Source organism: Staurois parvus, unplaced genomic scaffold, assembly GCF_062004578.1.
Source record: "Staurois parvus isolate SC_StPar_1 unplaced genomic scaffold, SC_StPar_1.0 ptg000362l, whole genome shotgun sequence".
NCBI lineage: Eukaryota > Metazoa > Chordata > Amphibia > Anura > Ranidae > Staurois > Staurois parvus.
In genome coordinates this window covers 6,179,804-6,203,512 of record NW_028318158.1, presented here as the reverse complement: position 1 = coordinate 6,203,512, position 23,709 = coordinate 6,179,804, and the positions used below count along the sequence as shown (strand labels likewise).

General features: G+C 43.0%; 1 protein-coding gene across 2 annotated transcripts in view; it reads left to right on the top strand.

Annotated features, from left to right (window-relative positions):
- The window catches only part of SUSD4 (sushi domain containing 4), a 236,146-nt gene that overhangs the window by 97,512 nt on the left and 114,925 nt on the right, over positions 1-23,709 (top strand). For both annotated transcript variants that reach the window (XM_089685054.1, XM_089685055.1), the window contains exon 3: positions 8,169-8,381. In XM_089685054.1, the coding sequence (XP_089541180.1) occupies positions 8,169-8,381 (213 nt within the window). The remainder of the gene's footprint in view (positions 1-8,168; positions 8,382-23,709) is intronic.

Below are 23,709 nucleotides of genomic sequence, written 5' to 3'. Positions count from 1 at the left end.
TAGTTAAAATGATACTAAACCCAGGATCCTGCATTCACTATATCTGGTCTCCCACAGTACACAGAACATGGATATGCAATTATTTCAGTAAATATAAAGGTATGCTAAATACCTTTTCTCATCAGCAGTTAGAGCAGTTTTGTGACTTCTATCAGTGTCCATCTGAGCAAATGTTAAAGCTTACAGGAGGAGTTTTCATTCTCCTCTAAATGCCCTATGAGATTGCATAACCCCTGACCTCAGTCTTGATAGTGCTGATCACATGCATTCTCCCAAGAAAAAGGAAAAACTCTAGCAGTACACACCAAACTGAGCATGTGCAGAGTGTCCCCGTGGCTGTGTTCTATCGGGAGGTGAAATGGGGAACTTGTAAGAAGGGGAGGATCAGAGAAGACAGGATCAAACATCCTTTTTACACAATGTCGAGGATTAACCCCTTAAGTTCCACAGTGAATATAACAGGCATGCTTTACTGCACATACGGACTGATTTTACTGTTGTGGGTTTAGTAACACTTTAAGTATAGTGAGTGCCGGTTCACATATATGCGGATTGGATGTGATTTGAACCGCATCCAATCCACATGACGTGAAAAAACATTGCTTCCTAAGGTGCCTGTTCACATATGTCTGGTGCACATGCGGTACAGATTCAGTGCGGTTTTAAAAAGAGTCCTGTCCGATTTCTGAGCAGTGCCTTCAGGTTCAGGTAGGGATTACAGGCTATTGACTTCTTTGGGAACTGTTTCCAAATCGGAAATGTGTGAACTGGATAAGATCCTGACCTTATTGCATCCCGAACCTGATATAAAGCTGACATGAACCGCTGAACAACTACTGTATCAGTTAGCTGTGAAACCTGAGCTTCAATCCGCACCGCACATGTATGATTCACCTAGGTTGTCACCCTAGGACAGGGTGGTTCTAGGTGTATTACTTGCAGGAGCACCAGATATAAATAAAGGGGAGAAAGCCTGGCAAAAATATATTAAAGTGGAAGTAAAGGCAAATCCTAACTAACTCTAAACCTACTCTCAGCCACATTCTAAGCCCAATCTAGCTAGCCCTGTAAAGAAAAAATTGCTATACTTAGGGTATCTGCAGTCGCTCCGTTCTTGTCCCAGACTGAACTGTCAGCGGCGGCTTCAGTGTGTAGGAGTGTGAAGGACAGACAGCTGACAACGGAAGCCCCATAGTAAGCTATTGGTGACGTCACTTCCCAGGCATTTCCCAGCTGTTATCGGCTGTCTCCAGCACACAGAGGGCACCGCAGGAGAACAGGTAAGTAGAGCGACTTTCTTTCTTTACAAGGCTACATAAATTAGGCTTAGAATGTCGCTGAGAGTAGGTTTAGCGTTTGTTAGGCTTTGCCTTTACTTATACTTTAAATGTTTTGTTTTTTTCAGATACACTTTAGGTGCAGAGTAATCCCCAAGGACCAGACACCTAGTACAATAGCAACAAAATGGTCTGTGATGAGTTTATAATCTGACACTATTAGCCACATGGAAGAAAAATATGTTTGAGATATATTTTAAAAATATTCTTCCCAAATATATTGCCATATATTTGAAACGCTACAATTTTGGCCATATTCACTATATTTAAAAAAAAATTATATATATATATATATATTGTGGCAGTACGGTATCCTGCCATGGTGGAAATCATGATGGACACCCAGGATTCTCAACTATACAGGTTGAGGGGCTCCAGGCAGATCTCATAATGCAGAGGAAACTGGTTTATCAGTTTCCTCTTTGGTTTGTAAAGCCTGTTTTGGGACCTGTAGCCTGGAGATGTCTTAGAGATTTGGGAGGGATGAAATCTCCAATCCTGGGCCCATATTTTGGGAGCAGCCAGCGTGCTGATTGCACAGGTGTGTGCAGGCCTTTTAGGGGAGGCCAGGCCATGATTCTGAGCTCCACCCCGGCAGATAGGAGTCAGGAGGGCTCCACCCCGGCAGATAGGAGTCAGGAGGGCTCCACCCCAGCAGATAGGAGTCAGGAGGGCTCCACCCCAGCAGATAGGAGTCAGGAGGGCTCCGCCAAGGAGAGGTGGAAGCCAAAAGCAGCAAGGAGCTGTTTGAGAATAGCTGTGTGCTAAAACAACCCTGTGGAAGAAGTCTGTGGGAGACAGATATAGAGCGGTATAGCTGAGAGAGCCAGGAGGCTGAATTTTGTTTGTGGATGATCGATACCCCTATGTGGGAAACTTCTGTTTTGAACTTTCATTTAAATAAAAGTGGGCTAAAAAAAGCCTTAAAAAAGAAAGCGAGTAGCTGTGTGCGTTTAAAAGCTCTACCACTTTAAAGCGAGTTCCCACAATATATACACATATACATACACACACACACATACAGTGAAGGAAATAAGTATTTGATCCCCTGCTGATTTTGAATGTTTGCCCACCCACAAAGAAATTATCAGTCTAAAAATGTAATGGTAGGTGTATTGTAACACTGAGAGACAGAATAGCAACAAAAAATTCAAAGGAAATGCTTGTCTAACAAATTATGCACTGATTTGCATGTTCATGAGGGACATACTGTAAGTATTTGATCCCCTATAATTCAGCAGGATTTCTGGCTACCAAGTGTCTTTCATACAGGTCACAAGCTGAGATTAGAAGCAGTCTCTTAAAGGGAGTGCTGCTAATCTCATTTTGTTACCTGTATAAAAGACACCTGTCCACAGGAGTAATCAAACAGTCAGATTCCAAACTCTCCACCATGGCAAAGACCAAAGAGCTGTCCAAGGATGTCAGGTACAAGATTGTAGACCTACACAAGGCTGGACTGGGCTACCAAACTATCACCAAGCAGCTTGGTGAGACGGTGACAACAGTTGGTGCAATCATTCGCAAATGGAAGAAACACAAAACAACTGTCAGTCTCCCTAGGTCTGGTGCACCATGCAAGATTTCACCTCGTGGAGTGTCAATGACCATGAGAACGGTCAGGAATCATCCCAGAATCATCCCAGAGCTAAGTCCAGGGCAATTTTTTGCTATGGGCCTCAGGGTCTAGCCAGTGTACAATTACACTGCCACTTATTTATTTATTTATTTTTCCCTCACTGTTTTGTCACCTTTACTTTTGCATGTGTTTTTTTTCTCAGTTGGATGGAGGGTGTGGGTCCTCAGTCCCTGAAGTCTAGGGGGAGGATGTGTGACCATTAGGTTCTCTCCTCCCCTGTTCCTGGGGGGGTCTCTGTTTGGGAGAGCTCTCTGACCTAGTACTTGGTGGTCAGCTTCGGCTAGCCAGAATGAAAAGGGGTTTGCCGGGCCTTTTTGCTAGGTGGACCATGTTGGAAACCCTTTGTCCCTGTTAAGAGCCTTGCGCCCCGGTGGATCAGGGTAGAGGTCCTACCCCTTTCGGGGGTGGACAAAAACACACCCCTAAGTGCACTCTTTTGTGTTTTTCACTTGCATGTTTCTTGTTCACTTATGGGTTTTTAGTTTTTTTTCACCTCCGCAGACTTAAAAATAAAAATAAGACATTTTTGTACAGTTCTTTTAATGGCTTTCTACGCAGAAAGTCAGATTGTTCTCTGATATGCCATCTTCTTTAAAAACATCTTCTCTTCTGATTTTTCCCAAACTTTAACACATTTCTCTTTGAATGTCCTTCACATGAACCAGTATTTTGAGAATTTTGTCTCTTTGAAAGACATTCTTGATTCAAGAGTGGTTTCTCCATGCTGACGACCGTACACAGAGGAGCAGAGAAAGAAAAACACATCTTGTAGACAGAGGAGGATGTTAAATAAACTTTATTGATCGCATGAAGTCTGTTCACAGTTTGATGATCAAATATGAACAAGAAAGTATCGACTGGGCTTCTTGGGTCGCCTCTGTTTTCAAACTGATTGAGTCTTGAGTTATAAGGATGAAAAGGAGCTCATATCTCAGCCACCAATGCACTATGGGGCCAAGCAACTACTTGTTTTATGCTTTCAAGGATCAATATACTCAAAGTGATATTTCAGTTGTTAGTTTATGCAGCAGAGTTCAACAACTTGAGAATTCTAAACTTGGGAGATGTGTCTTGAAAATAAATATAAAAGTTTCACATACAATATCTCCTACATTCAGCAGCTTTCCCCACCTCTGCTTCTCCTGTCGCTATTATCTGCAATTTCCAGCTGTTAAAATTGCTGTTTTGCATCGGAGGAGCAGCTGTTAAAATGCTGCTTTCAGTGTAACGTGACATTTGAAGATAGTCTGCAAGTGTCATTGAGTAATACAGTGTAACCCCAGCTTGTTACATTGTATTTACTATTTTATTCATATTTAGGTCAACAGTGTACATAAAGGGGTTAATTCATATGCATCCCTATTTACTCCTTATTAACCCTTAGTTAACCTTACCCGCCTCCTGTCCGCCATATAAGGTAATGATGGGCGCAAGGCGGTTCTCTCATTTTGGGAGGACGTCATATGACGTACTCCCACGCTAACCGCGCATGTGCGGCTCCGGTTGCGCGCAGCGTGGCGATCAGTGGTACGCTGTGTCCCAGAAAGGGCCGAAGATGTCGGCTCGGTCATGCGATTAACTGTGTCCAATCACAGCTGATCGCATGTAAATAGGGAAATGCCGGTTATCGGCATTTCTCTCCTCACGAGCTGTCACGCTGACAGCCCGTGAGGAGTGGAGAGCCGGTAATGGCATCCCTTCAGAGGGGACATCTACACTGATCATCAGGGCACTGATGATCAGAGTGCCCTGATGATCAGTGTAGCCCCAGCAGTGCCACCTGTCAGTGTCCATCAGTGCCAGCTGTCAGTGCTCATCCATGCCACCTGCCAGTGCCCATCAGTGCCACATCAATGCCACATATCAGTGCCTACCAGTGCACATCAATGCCACATATCAGTGCCCATCTGAGCTACCTTTCAGTGTCACCTATCAGTGCCAGTCAGTGCTGCATATTAGTGCCAGTCAGTGCTGCCTAACAGTGCCAGTCAGTGCCACCTAACAGTGCCAGCCAATGCCACCTATCAGTGTCATATATGAGTGCTGCCTTTCAGTGCCACCTACCAGTGCCTCCTCATTAGTGCCCATCAGTGCCACCTATCAGTGTGTATCAGTGCAGCCTATCAGTGCCCATCACTGTAGCCTCATTAGCGCACATCAGTGAAGGAGAAAAATCATTTATTTACAAAATTTTATAACAAAAACTAAGAAAAAACATTTTTTTTTCAAAATTTTCAGTGGTTTTTGGTTTGTTTAGCAAAAAATAAAAAAAACCCAGAGGTGATTAAATACCACCAAAAGAAATCTCTGTCTCAAAAAAAAATGACAAAAATTTCTTATGGGTACAGTGTTGCATGACCGCGCAATTGTCATTCAACATGTGACAGTGCTGAAAGCTGAAAATTGGCCTGGACAGGAAGGGGGTAGAAGTGCCCGGCAGGCAAGTGGTTAATTAACTCCAACCTCCCTCCTCCCCTTAACAATTATTTTTCTGATCATTTATCTCTTTTTTTACAGTTAATATTTACATTTAATTTACAGTACAACTAGATTTACATTAACACTAGTCAAAATAGAAGAAAATGTTTTCTTCTATTTTTGTTTACATATTTTTTTATATATTACATAGTAAATATAATAATTTTGCACAACCGTTTTGGCGGAAGAACTCCTAATTTCTTCACCTCCCCTCAAAAACAATGACTGTATTTCTTTATTATCTTAAAGTGTTACTAAACCCACAACAGTAAACTCAGTCTGTATGTGCAGTAAAGCATTCTTGTTATACTCACTGTGGAACCTAAGGGGTTAATCCGCTGCATTATGTAAAAAGGCTGATTGATCCTGTCTTCTCTGATCCTCCCCATCAATCAATCTTTCCAAAACTGATCTTTCCATCAAGATCAATAACACAATCATCAGTCCCTCCCCCCATGCCAGGGTACTAGGTGTAATCCTAGACTCCCACCTGTCCTTTCAGCCCCAAATCCAATCACTGTCCAAATCTTGTAGACTTCACCTCCGCAACATCTCCAAGATACAGCCGTTCCTAACCTCGGAAACCACTAAGCAACTTATTCACTCCATGGTTATCTCTCGCCTTGACTATTGTAACTCCCTCCTCATTGGCCTACCTCATCGCAGGCTATCCCCTCTTCAGTCTATCATGAATGCTGCTGCCAGACTCATCCACCTTACTAACCGTTCTGTATCTGCCACCCATCTCTACCAATCCCTCCATTGGCTTCCCATTGCCCAACGGATAAAATTCAAAACATTAACAATAACGTATAAAGCCATTTAAAACTCTGCCCCAAATTACATCACCGATCCTGTCTCTAAATATCACCCAAACCGTACTCTCCGCTCCTCGTAAGACCTCCTGCTCTCTAGCTCTCTTGTCTCCTCCTCCCATTCTCATCTCCAGGACTTTCCCAGAGCTTCCCCCATCCTCTGGAACTCTCTACCCCAATTTATCAGACTATCGCCTACTCTGCTCACTTTTAGACGATCTCTGAAAACCTATCTCTTCAGGGAAGCCTATCCTGCCCCTCAGCTAATAATGGAATCTTCTACTCTTCCAACCAGTCCATCCCCCACAGTTACTACCTTTTGTACCACTAGCCCCTCCCTCCTAGATTGTAAGCTCCAAGGAGCAGGGCCCTCCTTTCCCACTTGTATTGAACTGTATAGTTGCTGTATTGTCTCCCGTTATATTGTAAAGCGCTGAGCAAACTGTTGACGCTATATAAATCCTGTATAATAATAATAATAGAGGTATAAGAGTCACATATAGAGGTTTAAGTGGTCACGTGAACTTGAATTCATTTTAAAATAAGGGGTTTAAATTTGGCGAATGTAAATTCCGTAATGTATAATTCCTTCTTTCTGTTTCTGCCAGGCTTTAGGTTCTTGAATTGCACTGAAACCTGAAAGAGGTTCAGAAGATTTTGCAAAGTGCTGCTTATGTTAAAGAAAGTCTATAATGGTTTGGGTCAATTTGATTTATTTTTAATGTTTAATTCACCCTATGCATAACTTTTTCCTGCAGTCTTCTGGCCATTCACGCTGACTTCCCATGGCCCTCTTCCTCCTCTAATGATAGCGGCAGACAGTGTTCAATACTGCATATTATGAAGTCAGTTCTGCTCTCTGCAGTAGTACTCTAAGCCCAGGCCAAGGTGGTTACTTACCTCCATGGTGTGTCCATGACCATCTGAGCTCGCTGGAAATTTGTGAAATGATGCTGTCTGTCATTTACCCAAAAAAAGACCAATGGCAGAGCAATGAGTATATAGGAGGACAGCGCTGGTTACCAGATGAGTATTTCTGCAAAGGATGCATTTCCTTAAAGCCTGGGCAGCAAATTTACAAAAAAAGCAACATTCTGCTTTAATAGAGGATACACCCATGGCATAGGAGTTCCAGAGCACTGTGGGTTTTCTAAAGAGAACACAGCAGCAGCTGTTCCCTTTCACACCCTCCGTGTCTGGTTGAAACATCCAATGGAGCCCTACAGAGTGAAATGAATAGGGGGCAGAAACCACTGCTTTGACTCATAGGGGTTGATTTACTAAAGGAAAATAGGCTGTGCACTGAAAATGTAGGTGCTCTAGATCTGAGGGGAACATGCAAGGAACACAGCATTTGTGCTTGCACATGATTGGATGAAAGAAATCAGCAGAGCTTCACCTCATTTCAGAGCTTCCCCTCGGATATAAAGCAACTGCACTTCCAGTGCTCAGTATGTTTGCCTTTCGTAAATCAACCACATTGTGTTTTAGGTTGAGATACAGGGCTCTCTAAACAACAGTCTTCTTTCAACATAAGGTAAAAGATGAAAAAGATGTAAAACCTAAAGTTCCACCTGCTGGAAGAAAAAGAGAATACATACCTTACATATTAAAAAAATAAAAAATGTTATGTTTTAGCCCTGGCTATTACTAAATGAGTCAGATCTCCTCCCTCCGTTTGAGGTTTCAATGAGAGTCAGAGTGCAGGAATAGAAACTACATCTGCTGTTGATTCTGCAGGAGGTCGTAGTGCTGCTCCCCACCTGCCACACAGGTAAGTATTAACAGTTTTCGTTTGCGAAGGGCAGTTTTATACATTTTGTAAGGCTACAGAGTTGCTTTGAGGAACGATTTTGGCTGATTCTGTACCTGACCATTGCAATCTCCCTGTCTCTTCAGGGTTTGAAGACCTGCCCACCTGTCCCATCCCAGAAGTTCCTGAAAATGGATACAGAACACAAAGCATTAGCGTCTTCTTTGAAAATTCCGTGGTCCGGTTCCACTGCCAGAATGGTTACAGACTCAAGGGCCCTTCAAAGAAGATGTGCATTTTGCTTAACAACGGATCTTTGTCGTGGAGGCCAAGTGACACTCCGGTGTGCCTAGAAGAAGGTAGGATGTGGACTGATGCTATAAACGTTATGCAGCGTTGGTTCCTGGCTGAGAAGAGTATTTATTTTCATGTATACCAGAGGCAGTGCCCCTTTTTTTCCCATTGTAGGTGATCCACACATCAGGTTTTAGGTGTAGGACAGCACCTCTCCATAATGGCCATGTGCTTTCTCTGGTGTTAGCTCTGAGTGGGGGCACTAGGGGGAAAGCGTATGTAAGAGTGCTTAGTTCAACTTATTTCAGTGTTTGTCTTAAGGGTATTTTTATAGAACTCACCTTTTTACAGACTTGCTGTTATCACATTAAGGCTCCATGCACACTAGCATTTATTTAAGCTCCTAGAAGCTGTTATCAGCATTTTTTTAGCTCCTAGAAGCTATCTAGTGTTATCCTATGTGTCCATGCACACACTTTAGGCTATTAGCATTTTTTGAGCTTCAGCGTCTAAGAGCAGAAAAAAAATAGTTTTTGTAGAAATTTTTGGAGCGTTTTTCTAGCAGTATAAAATCATAAACGCTACTAAAACGCTCCTAACAGCTTTTTTCACCTCTACATGTAGTGTAAAAATGCTAATAAAACACTAATGCTCCTAAATGCTTCTGAACGCTAGTAAAAAACGCTATTACCAGTGTTTTTTATCCAGCATTTTTTAGCTTAAAAAAACACTAGGGTGCATGGAGCCTCTAAATATTTGCAGACTAGAGAGTAGAGACATCTCTTTCAGGGTTAGTAAAATGACTCTGTCTTCCATTTTACAATTGTGGAAAGATGTCACAAGCCACACAGGGAGTAGATAGAAACTTAGTTGGCTGACTCTCAAACTTACAGTTGCAAGAAAAAGTATGTGAACCCCTTGGGATTACGTGGAGTTTTGCATGAATTGGGCATAAAATGTGCTCTGAACGTCATCTAAGTCACAACAATAGAAGAACACAGTCTGCTGAACATAATACTACACAAACATTAGATGTTGCCATGGTTTAATTGCACATAACATGTAAACATTCACAGTGCAGGGAGGAAAAAGTATGTAAACCTTTGGACTTAATAACTGGTTGACCCTCCTTTGGCAGCAATAACCTCAACCAAACGTTTCCTGTAGTTGCAGATCAGACCTGCACAACGATCTGGAGTACTCTTGGACCACACCTCTTCACAAAACTGCTTCAGTGTAGCAATATTCTTGTGATGTCTGGTGTGAATCGCTCTCTTAAGGTCATGCCACAGCATTTCAATCAGTTGAGGTCAGGACTCTGACTGGGCCACTCCAGAAGGCGTATTCTGTGCTGTTGCAGCCATTGTTTTGTTGAATTACTTGTATGCTTTGGGTCATTGTCCTGTTGCATCACCCATCCTCTGCGGAGCTTCAGTTGGCGGACAGATGGTCATACGTTTTCCTGCAAAATGTCTTGATAAACTCTGGAATTCATTTTCCCATCAATGACAACAATCCGTCCAGGCCCTGAGGCAGCAAAGCAGCCCCAAACCATGATGCTCCCTCCGCCATGTTTTACAGTGGGGATGAGGTTTTGATGTTGGTGTGCTGTGCCTTTTTTTCTCCACACATAGTGTTGTGTGTTCTTCCCAAACAACTCAATCTTGGTTTCATCTGTCCACAATATATTTTGCCAGTAGTGCTGTGGAACATCTAGGTGCTCTTTTGCAAACTTCAAACATGCTGCAATATTCTTTTTGGACAGCAATGGCTTCCTCCGTGGTGTCCTCCCATGTACTCCATTCTTGTTTAATGTTTTCCTTATTGTAGATGTGTCAACAAAAATGTTAGCATGTGCCAGAGATTTCTGTAGGTCTTTAGCTGACACTCTGGGATTCTTCTTTACCTCATGCAGCATTCTGCGCTGTGCTCTTGCAGTCATTTTTACAGGACGACCACGCCTAGGGAGAGTAGCAACAGTGCTAAACTTTCTCCATTTGTAGACAGTCTGTCTTACCGTGGACACATGAACATCAAGGCTTTTGGAGATACTTTTGTAACCCCTTCCAGCTTCATGCAAGTCAACAATTCTTGATCGTAGGCCTTCTGAGAGCTCTTTTCTGCGAGGCATGGTTCACATCAGACAGTGCTTCTTGAAACCAGTAAACCCAAAACAGGTGTGTGTTTTTTAAGGGCAGGACAGCTGTCAGCAACACATCCAATATCATCACATTGATTGGAGTCAAGGTTGACTCACTCCTGGCTCCAATTAGCTCTGGGAGAAGTCATTAAGCTAGGGCCTCACATACTTTTTCCTCCCTGCACTGTGAATGTTTACATGTTATGTGCAATTAAACCATGGCAACATCTAATGTTAGTGTAGTATTATGTTCAGCAGACTGTGTTCTTCTATTGTTGTGACTTAGATGACGTTCAGAGCACATTTTATGCCCAATTCATGCAAAACTCCACGTAATCCCAAGGGGTTCACATACTTTTTCTTGCAACTGTACATTGGGTGAAGGAACACTTGAAAAGAAAGGTAGAGTGTATTTTTAATGAGCTCATATTTAGAGTTTTATTGCAGCATTTAGTTTTTTTTGTTTTATGTGATATTTAATTTTTTTTATTTTTTCATATTTTGCTTGTTTCTTAAATATGGAAATATGAAAATGAACAACATGAAGGAAGCATTAGTGACTCTAAGTTTCTCTTGTGATCATTCAGCAATGCAGCTAGGGTTAGCCTGGTATTGGATTAAAAAATGTTTTGCACATTTTTTTGTCCTGAACTTTATAAAGAAAGAAATTAAAAAAAAAAACAACCACATCGTCTTTAAAATGGAACTCATGGCTTGCCAAAAATATTAAGAAAGACCCGCCCCCCCCCCCCCCCCATATATATGTAGGATATAATGATAATTTAGTCCAGGAGGCTCTAATAGAGAAAATTAATAATCCATTGTCCTGCAGTCCTCTTTTCTGCAACCAGTCCAAAGCTTCTCCTCTTCTCAGGTCATGTAGTATAGGAATAAGCTAAATATTGTACTGTAGTAGAGCCCCCATAGACAGGATGAGTGATAAATCCTGCAAAGGTTTCCTGCTAATACTAGGCCCATGTTGATTTTTTTTTTTCCAAAATAATGCTGCAGGGGCCCTGATATCAACGACTGGAAAGGCTAGCTTCATTTGTCAGCATGACAGGTTTACTTTAGGACGCCTGCAGAGTCACAGGGCCCTGTAATGATGTATCCGCAATACCCATGAATTTTAGTTACTTGAAAGCTTCTTACTCCGTGAACCCTGCAAATAGCAGATGTGGTGTGACACGCTGGAAAACGTTGTCGGAAATGGAAAGAAAATGTAATTCTGAGCCTGCCGTATTATTATAGCTGGGAGTCTCTAGGCAGATGGAGGGGATCTGATTGGCTGGAGGGCTCCATGAAAGCCTGTTAGAGATGGAGCGAATTATATGGTGAGAGGATAAGTTGTTCTGACCTCGCTGACACATGACGGCGATCTGAATAGATGAAGACCAGAATTCCTCTATATAATGCCATTCTTTTGATGTCTTCAAAACAGAATATCTGAAGGCCAAACACTTCCATGGTTCACGGAATTCACTGGGGGCCCTGAAATATACAGCCATCGTGCATTGGGGGTGCTGATAAAGAAAACTGCTCATTTAAAGTATAACCAAAGGCAAAACTTCTTTTTTTTTTTAGTTTTGGATAGAGTAGAGGCATTAGAACGCCTGTCATTTTTTACGGCTCTCTGAGCCTCTGTAATGCTGGCCACACACACTTCAATTTTCCTATTTGATTGATATGCAGTTTGATCAAAATGATCGAATCCACAGACAATCACATAGTCCAGGGCTTGACAAATCTCAGGCACCAGGTCTCCATGGTGACCAGAAATTGTGTCCTGGCACTTGGGCTTTTGTCAGCCATCCGCATCTGCCTCCCACTTGCTTTAGCTGAAAGACGGCTGCAGTGCAGGTGTCCAGTTCTGGGAGGGTGTCTGTTGACATTCTCCCAGAACTCCACCCTCGCATGCACCACCGCGGCACGCATCAGGCGTGCTCTGTAATCACTGTGTCCTTCAGACACAGTTGATCATAGATCAAGGAAAAGGGCCAATCACAGCAGCCCTTTACCATGTGATCAGCTGTGGCCAGTCACATGTAGACAAATGTTGGCTATCAGCATTTCTTTTCCTCAGCGCTGTCACAGCATGAGGAAGGCAAAGCCAATAACCAGCTATCATGTGACAGCAGGGCTGGATCTAGGAGGGTCCTGGGGTGGGCTATCTCCCACCAGATTTTGGTTGTGCCCTCCCCCCCCCCCCCCCCAAAGTCAACCGCCAGCCCTCCACCCCAAACACTCTGCCTGCCTGCCTGCTGAACCATACTGTAGACAACTGCCCTTTTCTTGCAGCTTTGTAAATGTACTGACCTGCTAAACTGATGATCTGCTCAGCAGGTGGCCCAGTGGAGTGGGGAAGGTTGCCTGTACCACTCCCCTGTCCTTTCCTGGAGAAGGAGCTCTGCTGCCTGTGACCAGGCTGTCTGAAGTGCAGGGAAGGGACAAGGAGAAGGAGCTTTGCTGAGTGCCCTGGCAGCAGTGACCCCTGTCCTCTGCCCTGCCAGCAGTGACCCCTGTCCTCTGCCCTGCCAGCATTGACCCTTGTCCTCTGCCCTGCCAGCAGTGACCCCTGTCCTCTGCCCTGCCAGCAGTGACCCCTGTCCTTTGCTCTGTTGTCTTCTGTTCACTGCCCTACATAATGCCAACCCTATTATTTGCCCTGCTGACCCTTTGAACACTGCCCTGCTGATATCCCACCTTCTGACCCCCTTACATTTCAAACTACACCCCCACATCGGACAGGTTAGATCCTGCACTGTGTGTCAGGGGACATTTACACTGATAAACAGGGCAGTGATCATCAATGTGACAGACCCAAATCAGAACAGGGGCTTTTGGAGGGGACTAGGGGCTAGCCCATGGAGGAGAATAGGGATTTTGTGTGCTTCTCCCAGTCAGAGCATGGAATAAAGCACAGTTCAGCCTCTGATCCCATGGAGAGAGCAGATCATTCTCTAATGATGGACAAACAACATGATGAATGTCGAGAGGGTTGGATTAATTCTCTGAAGAAAGACAATAAAGCTTTCCTTCTGAAGTGAATGGAAAGGTGTAATGTTAATCTTTTAAAGGTTAATTGTCAGAGGAAATATGGAGGCCCTCTTGCAGACTGGGTTGGAGAAGCTCCTCCACTTAGGACAGAAATATTTATCAAAAATCTCCCTCAAGAAAACTATAAACATAGATTGATTCCACTTTTTCAGACTGTTGAAATATTGTATGAGTTGTGTCATATGATGACTTTTCTAGTGGACAGATTACACAAGTGAAAGCCAAACTCCTGATAGACAGCATGTGTAATGTACTTTGTGTATCCAGGAATGTGGATTTGTTGCTGGACTATCTGTGGTGGGCTCTCTGACTAATCAAGGCTTGTGTGGGTGCCTGGCTGTTGATTAGCTTACTGTTAATTAGATCACTGTTTAATTAGGTTATTGTTAGCTGCTAAGTGTTCATTACATGTACTGTTAGATGCACTGATGATATTACTGTTTAAAGTTTGCATTGTTTAGGATAATGTGATGAAGCTCTTATTTTGTGTGCTATAAACTCTGTGTGAATTTTCAATAAAGTAAGTTGCTGTTTGTACCTAGGCTAGTGTCCTTGTTGATGAATAATATTCTATTTGTGTGATTGGATTATGAGATCACATGGTGGAAACAGGTGCAATCAATAACTTACGATCTTAAGTTACAATCATATCTTAACCATCTATCAAAATCTAGTTGACCGTGTAATATATATCGATAGAATTGGTTGTCGACTATAGATTGTTTATTCCTATAGAAAGAGATTGATTGGAAAAGAAATTGATCATCTATTGAAGAATTTCCTGTTTTGGCTTGGACAGGAAGTGGAGGGAAATCTCCTGAAAAGGAGCAGATGGCAAAAAAGCTGAAAGGGTTTACATTCCTCTCTTACACTATCCAAAATAAAAATTATGTGTTGATCCTGACAGAAATCCAGTGTCCCTGTAGCTTCTTGTACACTGAACTGAAACCTCTAACAATGATTTCAGAATTCCCAGTTATCTATTACAAACTACAGGACACCTCTACATTATGTGATGGAGATGAGAGGGGGATGCTGCTGTTGTAAGACTCACTGTTGTACCCGGGTGCAAATTGACTGATTGTGTTGCATCAATTGGCGGCACTAAAATGCTTAATGAATTTGATTGAATTTCAGTTCATCAGATTATGAGATTACTTGGTGAAAACAGAGATGTGATAATTTATGATTGTATCATACAACTGTCAATCAAAATAGGTTTCCCACCTTTTCTTCAAACCAAACCTGAACATTTTAGCGGCACATGACAACTTTTTTTTCCGTAGTATACACTATAGGGTTGTAAAAGACTTGGAACATCTTTGGGTGCCTCAAAGAGAGCAGTAATATGCAGTATGCGTTCCACAGCAAACTGTGGGTGTGGCCATGCTGTGTGGGAACGGCTTAAAGGGGCATGGTTAGCCACTTGCCCTCCAGAGGATTTACCCGCCTTCCTGACCAGGCCATTTTTTGCGATACTGCATTGCGTTACTTTGACTGACAATTGTACGGTCATGCAGCGCTGCACCCAAATGAAATGTACTTCCTTTTTTCCCACAAATAGAGCTTTCTTTTGGTGATATTTTATCGCCTGTGTGTTTTTAATTTTTTGTGCTATAAACAAAAAAAAGACCGACAATTTTGAGAAAGAAAAAAAAAACAATATTTTTGACTTTTTGCTATTAAACATGTCCAGTAAAAAAAATTAAAAAAATAAACATTTTGTCATAAATTTAGGCCAACATGTATTCTGCTACATGTCTTGTGTAAATTAATTGGTTTACGTGAAAGTTACAGCGTTTACAAATGGCGGTATATATACTGGAATTTTAATTTTTTTTTTTACTAGTAACGGTGGTGATCAACGACTTATAGCGGGACTGCGATGGGCATTCTGACAAAGGAGGGGGGGGGGGGGACATCCCCAGTGACACCAATACAGTGATCAGTGCTAATAAAAAGCACTGACACTGTACTAATGGCACTGGGCAGGAAGGGGTTAACATCTGGGGCAACCAAAGGGTTAACTCTGTGCGGTTTCACTATGGGGGCTGTGTGATTGGGCTTCACTGTAAGCACACTGCTTTGTATGGCTCTGGAGCCGTACAAAGCAGTGTGCAGGAGCTGACGGGAGTGATCTGTGTTGTTTATACACAGGTCTCTCCTCCGTCAGAGATACTCGGCGATCACCGACCCGGCCAAATGGCGGCACAGTAGGGCGCACACACCCCTACCCGAAACTGCAAAATCACGTATACATGCCGCCCTGTAGCAGTATTTCTGCTATAGGGCGGCGTGAAAGTGGTTAAACAACACAAAAGCATTCTTGTACCCATAAAATATGCTTAGATTGCTGTGCCAAAAGTAAGAGTCTCACAGACATGCATAAACCTCAGCACAATCATTTCAAAAAAATTAAAAAAAGACTAAAAAATAGTCAGGGAGCTAACATTTTATCTGAGCCTACCTTAAAGAAGACCTTCATTAAAATAGTCATTGACTGCTTAGCAACCAGCAACTGTTAAGACAGTGTGCAAATGTCAAGCATATATAATGCATGAGAGGTCATGTAACACACAGTTCTCTAGCTCTATTTAGCACCCGGTCACATCAAGCCCGATTTTGAAATCCTGTGAAGTCGCACGATTTTACAGTCAGGTGACTTGCCGATTTCAGGTGCGATTTGCAAGACATCTGACACAGATGTCTATGCAAATCACACCAAAAGTAGTGCATGTACTAATTTAGAAATCGGTGTGGCACTGACCAAGTTGGAACCGCACCGATATAACCTCTTTAATAGTGGACAATAGGGTGCGACTTTGCATACAATTTGCAAGTCGCATGACATGCGAATTGCATGCCAAGTCGCACCCGATGTGATCGGGGTGTTAATGTCCATTGGGAACACAAATGGGACATGCATTATGCTTTGATTCCTGGGACACAGACATCACAAGACAGATAACTAAAAAGTAGGCCCGATCCAGCAAATCTGGGTCAGTTGGCAAGTATTCACAAAGAAATTTGAAAGAGTGGTAAGATAGGAATGGAACGTTTAAAAGCTAACTTAACCTCTTGCCATCCACATAACGCATGTGAATGCATTGGCTAAGAGGTTGGGCTGTATCGCTCACAAGGCGCACACACACTATATTGACAAACGTATTGGGACGCCTGCCTTTACACACATGAACGTTAACCAGTCTTAGTCTGTGGGGTTCAATATTGAGTTGGCCCGCCCTTTGCAGCTATAACAGCTTCAACTCTTCTGGGAAGGCCATCCACAAGGTTTAGGAGTGTCTATGGGAATGTTTGACCATTCTTCCAGAAGCGCATTTGTGAGGTCAGGCACTGATGTCAGATAAGAAGGCCTGGCTTGCAGTCTCTGCTTGAATTCATCCCAGAGATGTTCTATCAGGTTGAGGTCAGGACTCTGTGCAGGCCAGGCAAGTTCCAATGATTTGGAGGGCTGTCCCAATACTTTTGGCAATATAGTGTATGTGTCTATTATTATTATTATTATTATACAGTATTTATAAAGCGCCAATAGTTCGCTCAGCGCTGTACATTACAGAGGGGGACAGAACATGTGACAGAACAATACCAATACAATGCAAAACATGAGGGGATTGAGGGCCCTGCTCTTTCGAGCTTACAATCTAGGAGGATGTGTCTATGGGCGGCAAATGTCTCTGTGCTAAGAGTGCACTTACTGCGCACTCCCAACATGGAGACTGAGCTGTCAAAGACAGCTTTCGGTCTGTACTAATGATCAGGAACCAATGGAATCCTCTCCCAATCATGTGACCACTGCAACAGCCAATAACAGTGCTCATATGACTTGGCAGCTGGCATATGATCCCAGTTAAAGGGACACCAGGGCAGGCAGGAAGGGGTTAAAAATGAGGCTAGGTTCCCATCTGTATGGGTGCGGGAGTGCGTGTAAATCGCACACGTTCCTGCACCCTTACAAAAAACATGCTGCTTTAAAGAAACCGCGTGGGGGCGCTATTAACATTTAATGGCACCCTCATGCACTGAAAAATGCGGTGCTATTTCCTGCACACAGAAAAACATGGTGCCAAAGCATTTTCTGTGTAGCTGCGTTTTAAATCAGGTTCAGGAAACATAAGTACCGCAGCCTATTCTAATGAATGTGTTGCTGGATCCATGCAAACGCACAACTGCTTAGATGTGAATATAGCCTAAGACCTGCAGTGTTTCCATGGGCAACAGCTTCACTTATATTCCAATTTTTGCACATCTGCCCAATTACGTTTGGGTGTGTTGGAGGGGACAGTTCTCTTTAGCCAATGATCAGCATTTGATGAGGGACTTGCCCTGAGTAAATATAGTGCAACCCACTATATCTGCTGGCAGTGGGTTGTATTAGATGTAATCAGAAGTCCTTCTCTTTGACAAGATGTACTTACTCCTATGGATAGCAACTAGCAGGAACTGCGACTCGGAGCTGCACCGGCTGCTTTTCTGGGAGATCTGCTCCGCCCAGCTCCTCTCCCCAGCCCCACCCCCCAGCTGTGCAACATGCAAGGGTGTCAATGCATGCTGGAGGGATTGCCAGTACCGATGTGCCCACAACAATGAGCCGACTCAGGTGCTGCGGTTTAGCGATCCATAAGTGAAACTTTCCATATCATTTCCCAGGACAAGGCGATGGCAGGACAGTCGGCAAGTATGTATGGGGAGCCACAGCCCAGGTATATAATGTGCCTGGATTTCAGACAGACTGAAACCTGGACACGATTCAAAACCCAGACTGTCTGGTTGGCAATCCTAGATCAAAATCTACTTCCCCGTGTGTGTCATATCACTCAACTGGGTTGTCAGCTAGAGAACAAGTATTTCTATCTAGATTGATTGGAAAAGAAATAGAATGTGGTTTGAAGCACGTTTGGCCACCATTAGGGTGACAGCTATCATTGAGACTGGAAATGAAGGAAAATCCAAAATACAAGAGTAGAGGGGAAATCATTGTGTGACAACTGTCTTATAAGGATCTCCCTAACTTTGAAGAGATATCCTCGCAATTCCTGGTGCTCCCAAAGGACAGGAAATCAATGGAAATCTCCCCGATAGCACTTTTAGGACTTCCAAAAATTATGTAGTTTTATTCATTCCCTTTTCTACCAGGAACAAAAAAAAACAAGTTTTGGCTTTAGGAAACATTCAGACTTGTGCAAACATTTTTGTGTGCGCATGTTGAGGGTAGGGCAGCCCCTTTACTTCAATATGTTGACTTACCCACAGGAAACATAGGGAATGAAGTCCTTGACTTTTTTTAAAAAAACACGCCACAATGAGCCACATACAAAAATGTGCTGTAGGTGCCATTACGAAATTAATGGCAAAGCAGTACATCAGCTAATGCGCAGCACGTTTCTCATCAGGTGTGAACCTCACCTTAGATACAGTTGTATATTTAATGGGTATCTAAACCCCAAAACAAGTAATATATTCTGGCTTAACCACTTGCCTACCGGGCACTTCCACCTCCTTCCTGCCCAGGCCAATTTTCAGATTTCAGCACTATTGCACTTTGAATGACAATTGCACAGTAATGCAATACTGTACCCAAAGTAAAAATGTATCTTTTTTTTTTAGACAAATAGAGCTTTCTTTTGGTGGTATTTAATCTCCACTGGGGTTTTTATTTTTTTGCTAACCAAACAAAAAAAAGACCAAAAATGTGGGAAAAAAAAGTTTCTTAGTTTCTGTTAGAAAGTTTTGTAAATAAGTGATTTTTCTCCATTACTGATGTGCGCTGATAAGGCTGCACTGATGGACACTGATGAGGCTGCACTGAAGAGGAGGCACTGATAAGGCATTAATAGGTGACACTGATGAGCACTGATAGGCAGCACTGTGGGAGGCACTGACAGCCAGCACTAATGGATACTGATAGCCAACACTGATGGGCACTGATGGCAAGCACTGATACAAAGTACTGATGGGCACTATTAGCCGCACTGATGGGGCTACAATGATCATAAGAGCACTGATGATCAATATAGATGTTCCCTCTGAGAAATGCTGCTTACCGGCTCTCCTTTCCTCGCTCGCTGTTTACAATGTGGTCACAAATTTCACCCTGTGGTCACCCCAGGCGGTATGGGGCGGGGAGGGGTTGTCCTGGGGGCACATCCATGGATGCCCTACCAGGACCAGCCAACCGCACTGTAGCTGTCTTATGGCTATAGTGCGGTCAGGCACTAGTTAAAGGATAAGTTCACCTTTAGTAACATGTTACACTTGTATTTAGGGTGTAATATGTAACTTGCTACTTTTAAGAACTCCCCTCCCCATGACAGCGGGCAAGGGAATCTTTCCTCGCACACACTGTTACAATTGTACACAATGGATGGATTCCATTAATAGCAAGGTTGCTTGCTGTGATTGGTCACAGTGATCACATGGTACAGACTGGGCCAATCACAGCCCATCTGTACCACGTGATTAGTGGTGGTCAATCACAGCTAATCACAACACTACACACAGGATGAATGGATTCATTCATACAAATGATTGTTTATAACAGTGATTATTACTGTTATAGTAGTTATAGCGTTACTGGTCTTTTTTTGTTTATTTAGCAAGAAATAAAATACCCAGTGGTGATCAAACACTCCCAAAAGAAAGCAATATTTATGTGAACAAAATTATAAACATGTCATTTGAGTACAGTATTGCATAGCTGAGTAATTGTCATTCAAATTGTGACGGCGCTGAAAGCTGAAAATTGGCCTGGGCAGGAAGGGGGTGAAAGTATCTGGTATTGAAGTGGTTAATGTATATGTCTCATTTCCACTTGTTCCCCGTGGTCCCAGCACCAGGCCACAGCATGACATGATATCCTTGTCTGGCCAGATGATTATGTAAAGCCAGGATTGTAGTAGAAGGATCATAAATCATACTTCACAAAGGGAATCCAATCCAATTATATTCTGGTAGGGAACATTATCTGTGTGACTTATCCGAGAATCACATCTGTGGATGGAGAGAACTTTCTGCACATCATATTATCCTGTTATCCAGGCGAGCCGCTACCAAAGAACACTTCACTAAAAAGGATGCATGCTATAAATGGCTTACAGCTGAACTTCAGATGACTGCTAAATGCACAGCTGAAATGCTTACTGGGGATTGTCTTATCTGGCAAAATATTTATAAATTTGTCCAGAAGCTCCTGTAATTTATGTGCTCCTGCCAGACAGATTAGGTAGGTTGAGAACATCACTTTTCTCCACTGCAGTTAAGCAGTACTACTTGGTCATCAGCCCACCTCTACCAGATGATAGGGCAATGAGGAGCAGTAGAAAACTGATGAGGTCATCTCTCTGCTCTCCCCTTTTGTATGTTCAGGGAGGTAGACACAGTGCAATGTAGAAGAGCCCTATTGGCTCAGTCTGCTGCCCCTTTCTTTCCCAGTCTGAGCTGCAGTACAGAGGATCAGATGATTGAGAGATATTGCAGTTATACACAAATATACATTTACTATTTAAGATAATTATTTATGGAATACATGACTGGATTAGATTTATCTGCCCAGGGTTGTAGCTTTAGAAGAGAACTAAGCCTTTCAGCAACTATACAATACTGCCCAAATAAATCATGACATCTTACAATATACAGCAACAGTTACATTCATTAAAATGTGCACCTGTTATCCTTAAAAAGCTTCAGTTTAGAGACTTTGCCTAGGCTTTGATGATGTCATCACTCTGCTGCAGGCAGGGGGAAGCATTTTCTTAGTCTCATTTCCCCCCTGACATAAGTGTTGCTGGTGGGACTACAAGCATCCGTGTTACCACACATAGCACAGGCATGGTCCACCATTGTCATTATCAGAAATATGGTTCAAGGCAATGATATGCAGCCAACAGTGGAGGAAGTGCATGTTGGCAGAAAGTGGAACAGGCTGAAGGAAGGAGAAAAAAAAAAACACTGGTAAAAACATTATTTTATGAGGAGAAACTGGCAATTGTTATTGATACATAGCCCCCCACCATTACCTGCAGACACCGGATTCCAGTGGTAAGAATTAGTGAACTACTGACAAACTGTGTGGATATATGCAAACAGCGTCAGCTTCCCTTAGCCGCTGATTCTTGCTGCTGGAATCCGACGTCTGCAGGTAATCACCAGTATGAAGGAGGCCAAAGGTCAAAGCTGGCCATACTGTAGATGGATTGACTCTTAGCTGGTTCAGCAAGGACCGGCCAAGATTCAATCCATCCATGGGCAGCCTGGTTGTATCGAAGTCAATCCATTGATCAACTTCAGCACAAGCAGCCTGTTGGGATTTTTCATGCGATCACTGCTGGCAACTATAGCCTACAGCAGTGATCATTGTGTCCTGCTGGCAGAATGGCTCCTTGCCTAACACAATAGCACTGTGGGTGAGATTCCCCCATCAACACTGACTCTGTTGATGAGGGAATCAAGCAATTTTTCCAAGGGTTGCAGGAAAGAAACTTGCTTAATATATGGCCTGCCTTAATTTAGATGTGCTGTTGGGGCACCAAAAATGCACGGTGGAGCCACGTTTTTAGTACCCCCCCAACCACCCTTTTTTAATGGCAGAAGATGGGGGTGTTTACATGCAACAGTCGCAATGCTTCATTTCATGCCTCAGCAAAGACTATCCAACATTTTGCGATTACAAGCGGCAAGCCTGCTGAACGAGACCCATTCAAGAGAACGGGGGAGGTGACATAAATGCCTCTCAGCCATGTGCAATGCATAAAGTTGTGGCGTGTTTTTTTGGCAAAATAGGGTTAAAACAGGCAGTGAGGAGGCTTCACATCTCCTCCTTACTGCCTGCCAATCAGCTCTGAAAAGTGATCCGAACGTGTATCGCTCTTAATAGAAGCTGCCATCAAGCCTACAATGTTGTCCAGTCTGAGGTAATCTTTGACGTAACCAAGAAAAAAAAAATCCATCTAATGCTAGGTACGCCTTCATGGATTTGGAGCTTGGATCTCTGTGTAACTTTTACCACGAAGAACAACACCGGCCGGCAAAGTAGAGCAAATTCCACAACTGTGCTTTATTAATTATTTACGTATCGTGGTTTCCCTTTAAAGTGGCTTATCAGTGCCTACAATGCCGCTGTAAATTGTTCCATTGACTTTGTACTTCTAAACAGTTACCACAGAAGGCAGATAATGACCCTACTGGGAATATAGATATCTCCCCAGCTATTGGCTGAGAAGGGCCCTGCTATTGTGTTGTGGAAGTAGAAGAAGCCTATAGTCATCTGATAGGAGGATTAGTGTCCGATGAATTTTATTATTACTCAGTAATTATTATGTGAGACGTTTTGAAGTCCTCGTTTAAATCTCTCTGTTAATCCTAGACTATAATACACTGCCAGTTCTTTTCTATGACATCCGTGGAACAAACAAAGTTCTTTTTCTTTTCTGTAATGAGCCGCGTCTGGTGGGGTGATGAGGCTTGGTGTGCATGGGGAAGTCTACTATTTATTATCTAGTGAGTGGATTAAGGAGAATTTAAAGGGGAATTTGCGCTTTTCAAAGAGAAGAAATATTGCACTGTGTGTAGTATTGATGTAAGGCCCCTGTTACAAATACACATCGCCTGCCTCGATGCACCTCAGTGTTCCACCATGGACTCACCTTGACATACTACATGCCGCAGCTCAGGTATATATGGATGTTATGTGGTGTGATCAAATGTCATCCGACCAAGTTCAGGGAAAACGTGAAGAAGCACTTGTGCCTTCTCTGCAGGCTCTGCCATGTAGCATATCCACTTGATCATGTGACATGTGGTAGTCTTCCTCCTTTTTCTCTTTGGTTGTGGGCTTTCCTTGCACTTATGTTGAATGATACTCATGTTATGATTCGTACACACATTATCTGTCCGAGGAGGCATGCTGTTGCAACCCAATGCAGGGGAAGGTGGGTCCTCTGCAGCCTGGGTTCATTGAAGTGGGTTGAGTGAAGCTGGCTGGGTGGCAGGTCCTTGGCATTCTCAGAAATTAGGTTGAATGAAGTTGGGTGGCATGATGTTGCAACTAAAGGGGAAGGGTCCTTGACGTTCTAGGTTCACAGAAGTGGATTGAGCGAAGTTGGGCGGCATTATGTTGTAACCAAAGGGGGCAGGTCCTTGGCATTCTCAGAAAATGGGTTGAATGAAGTTTGGTGGCATGA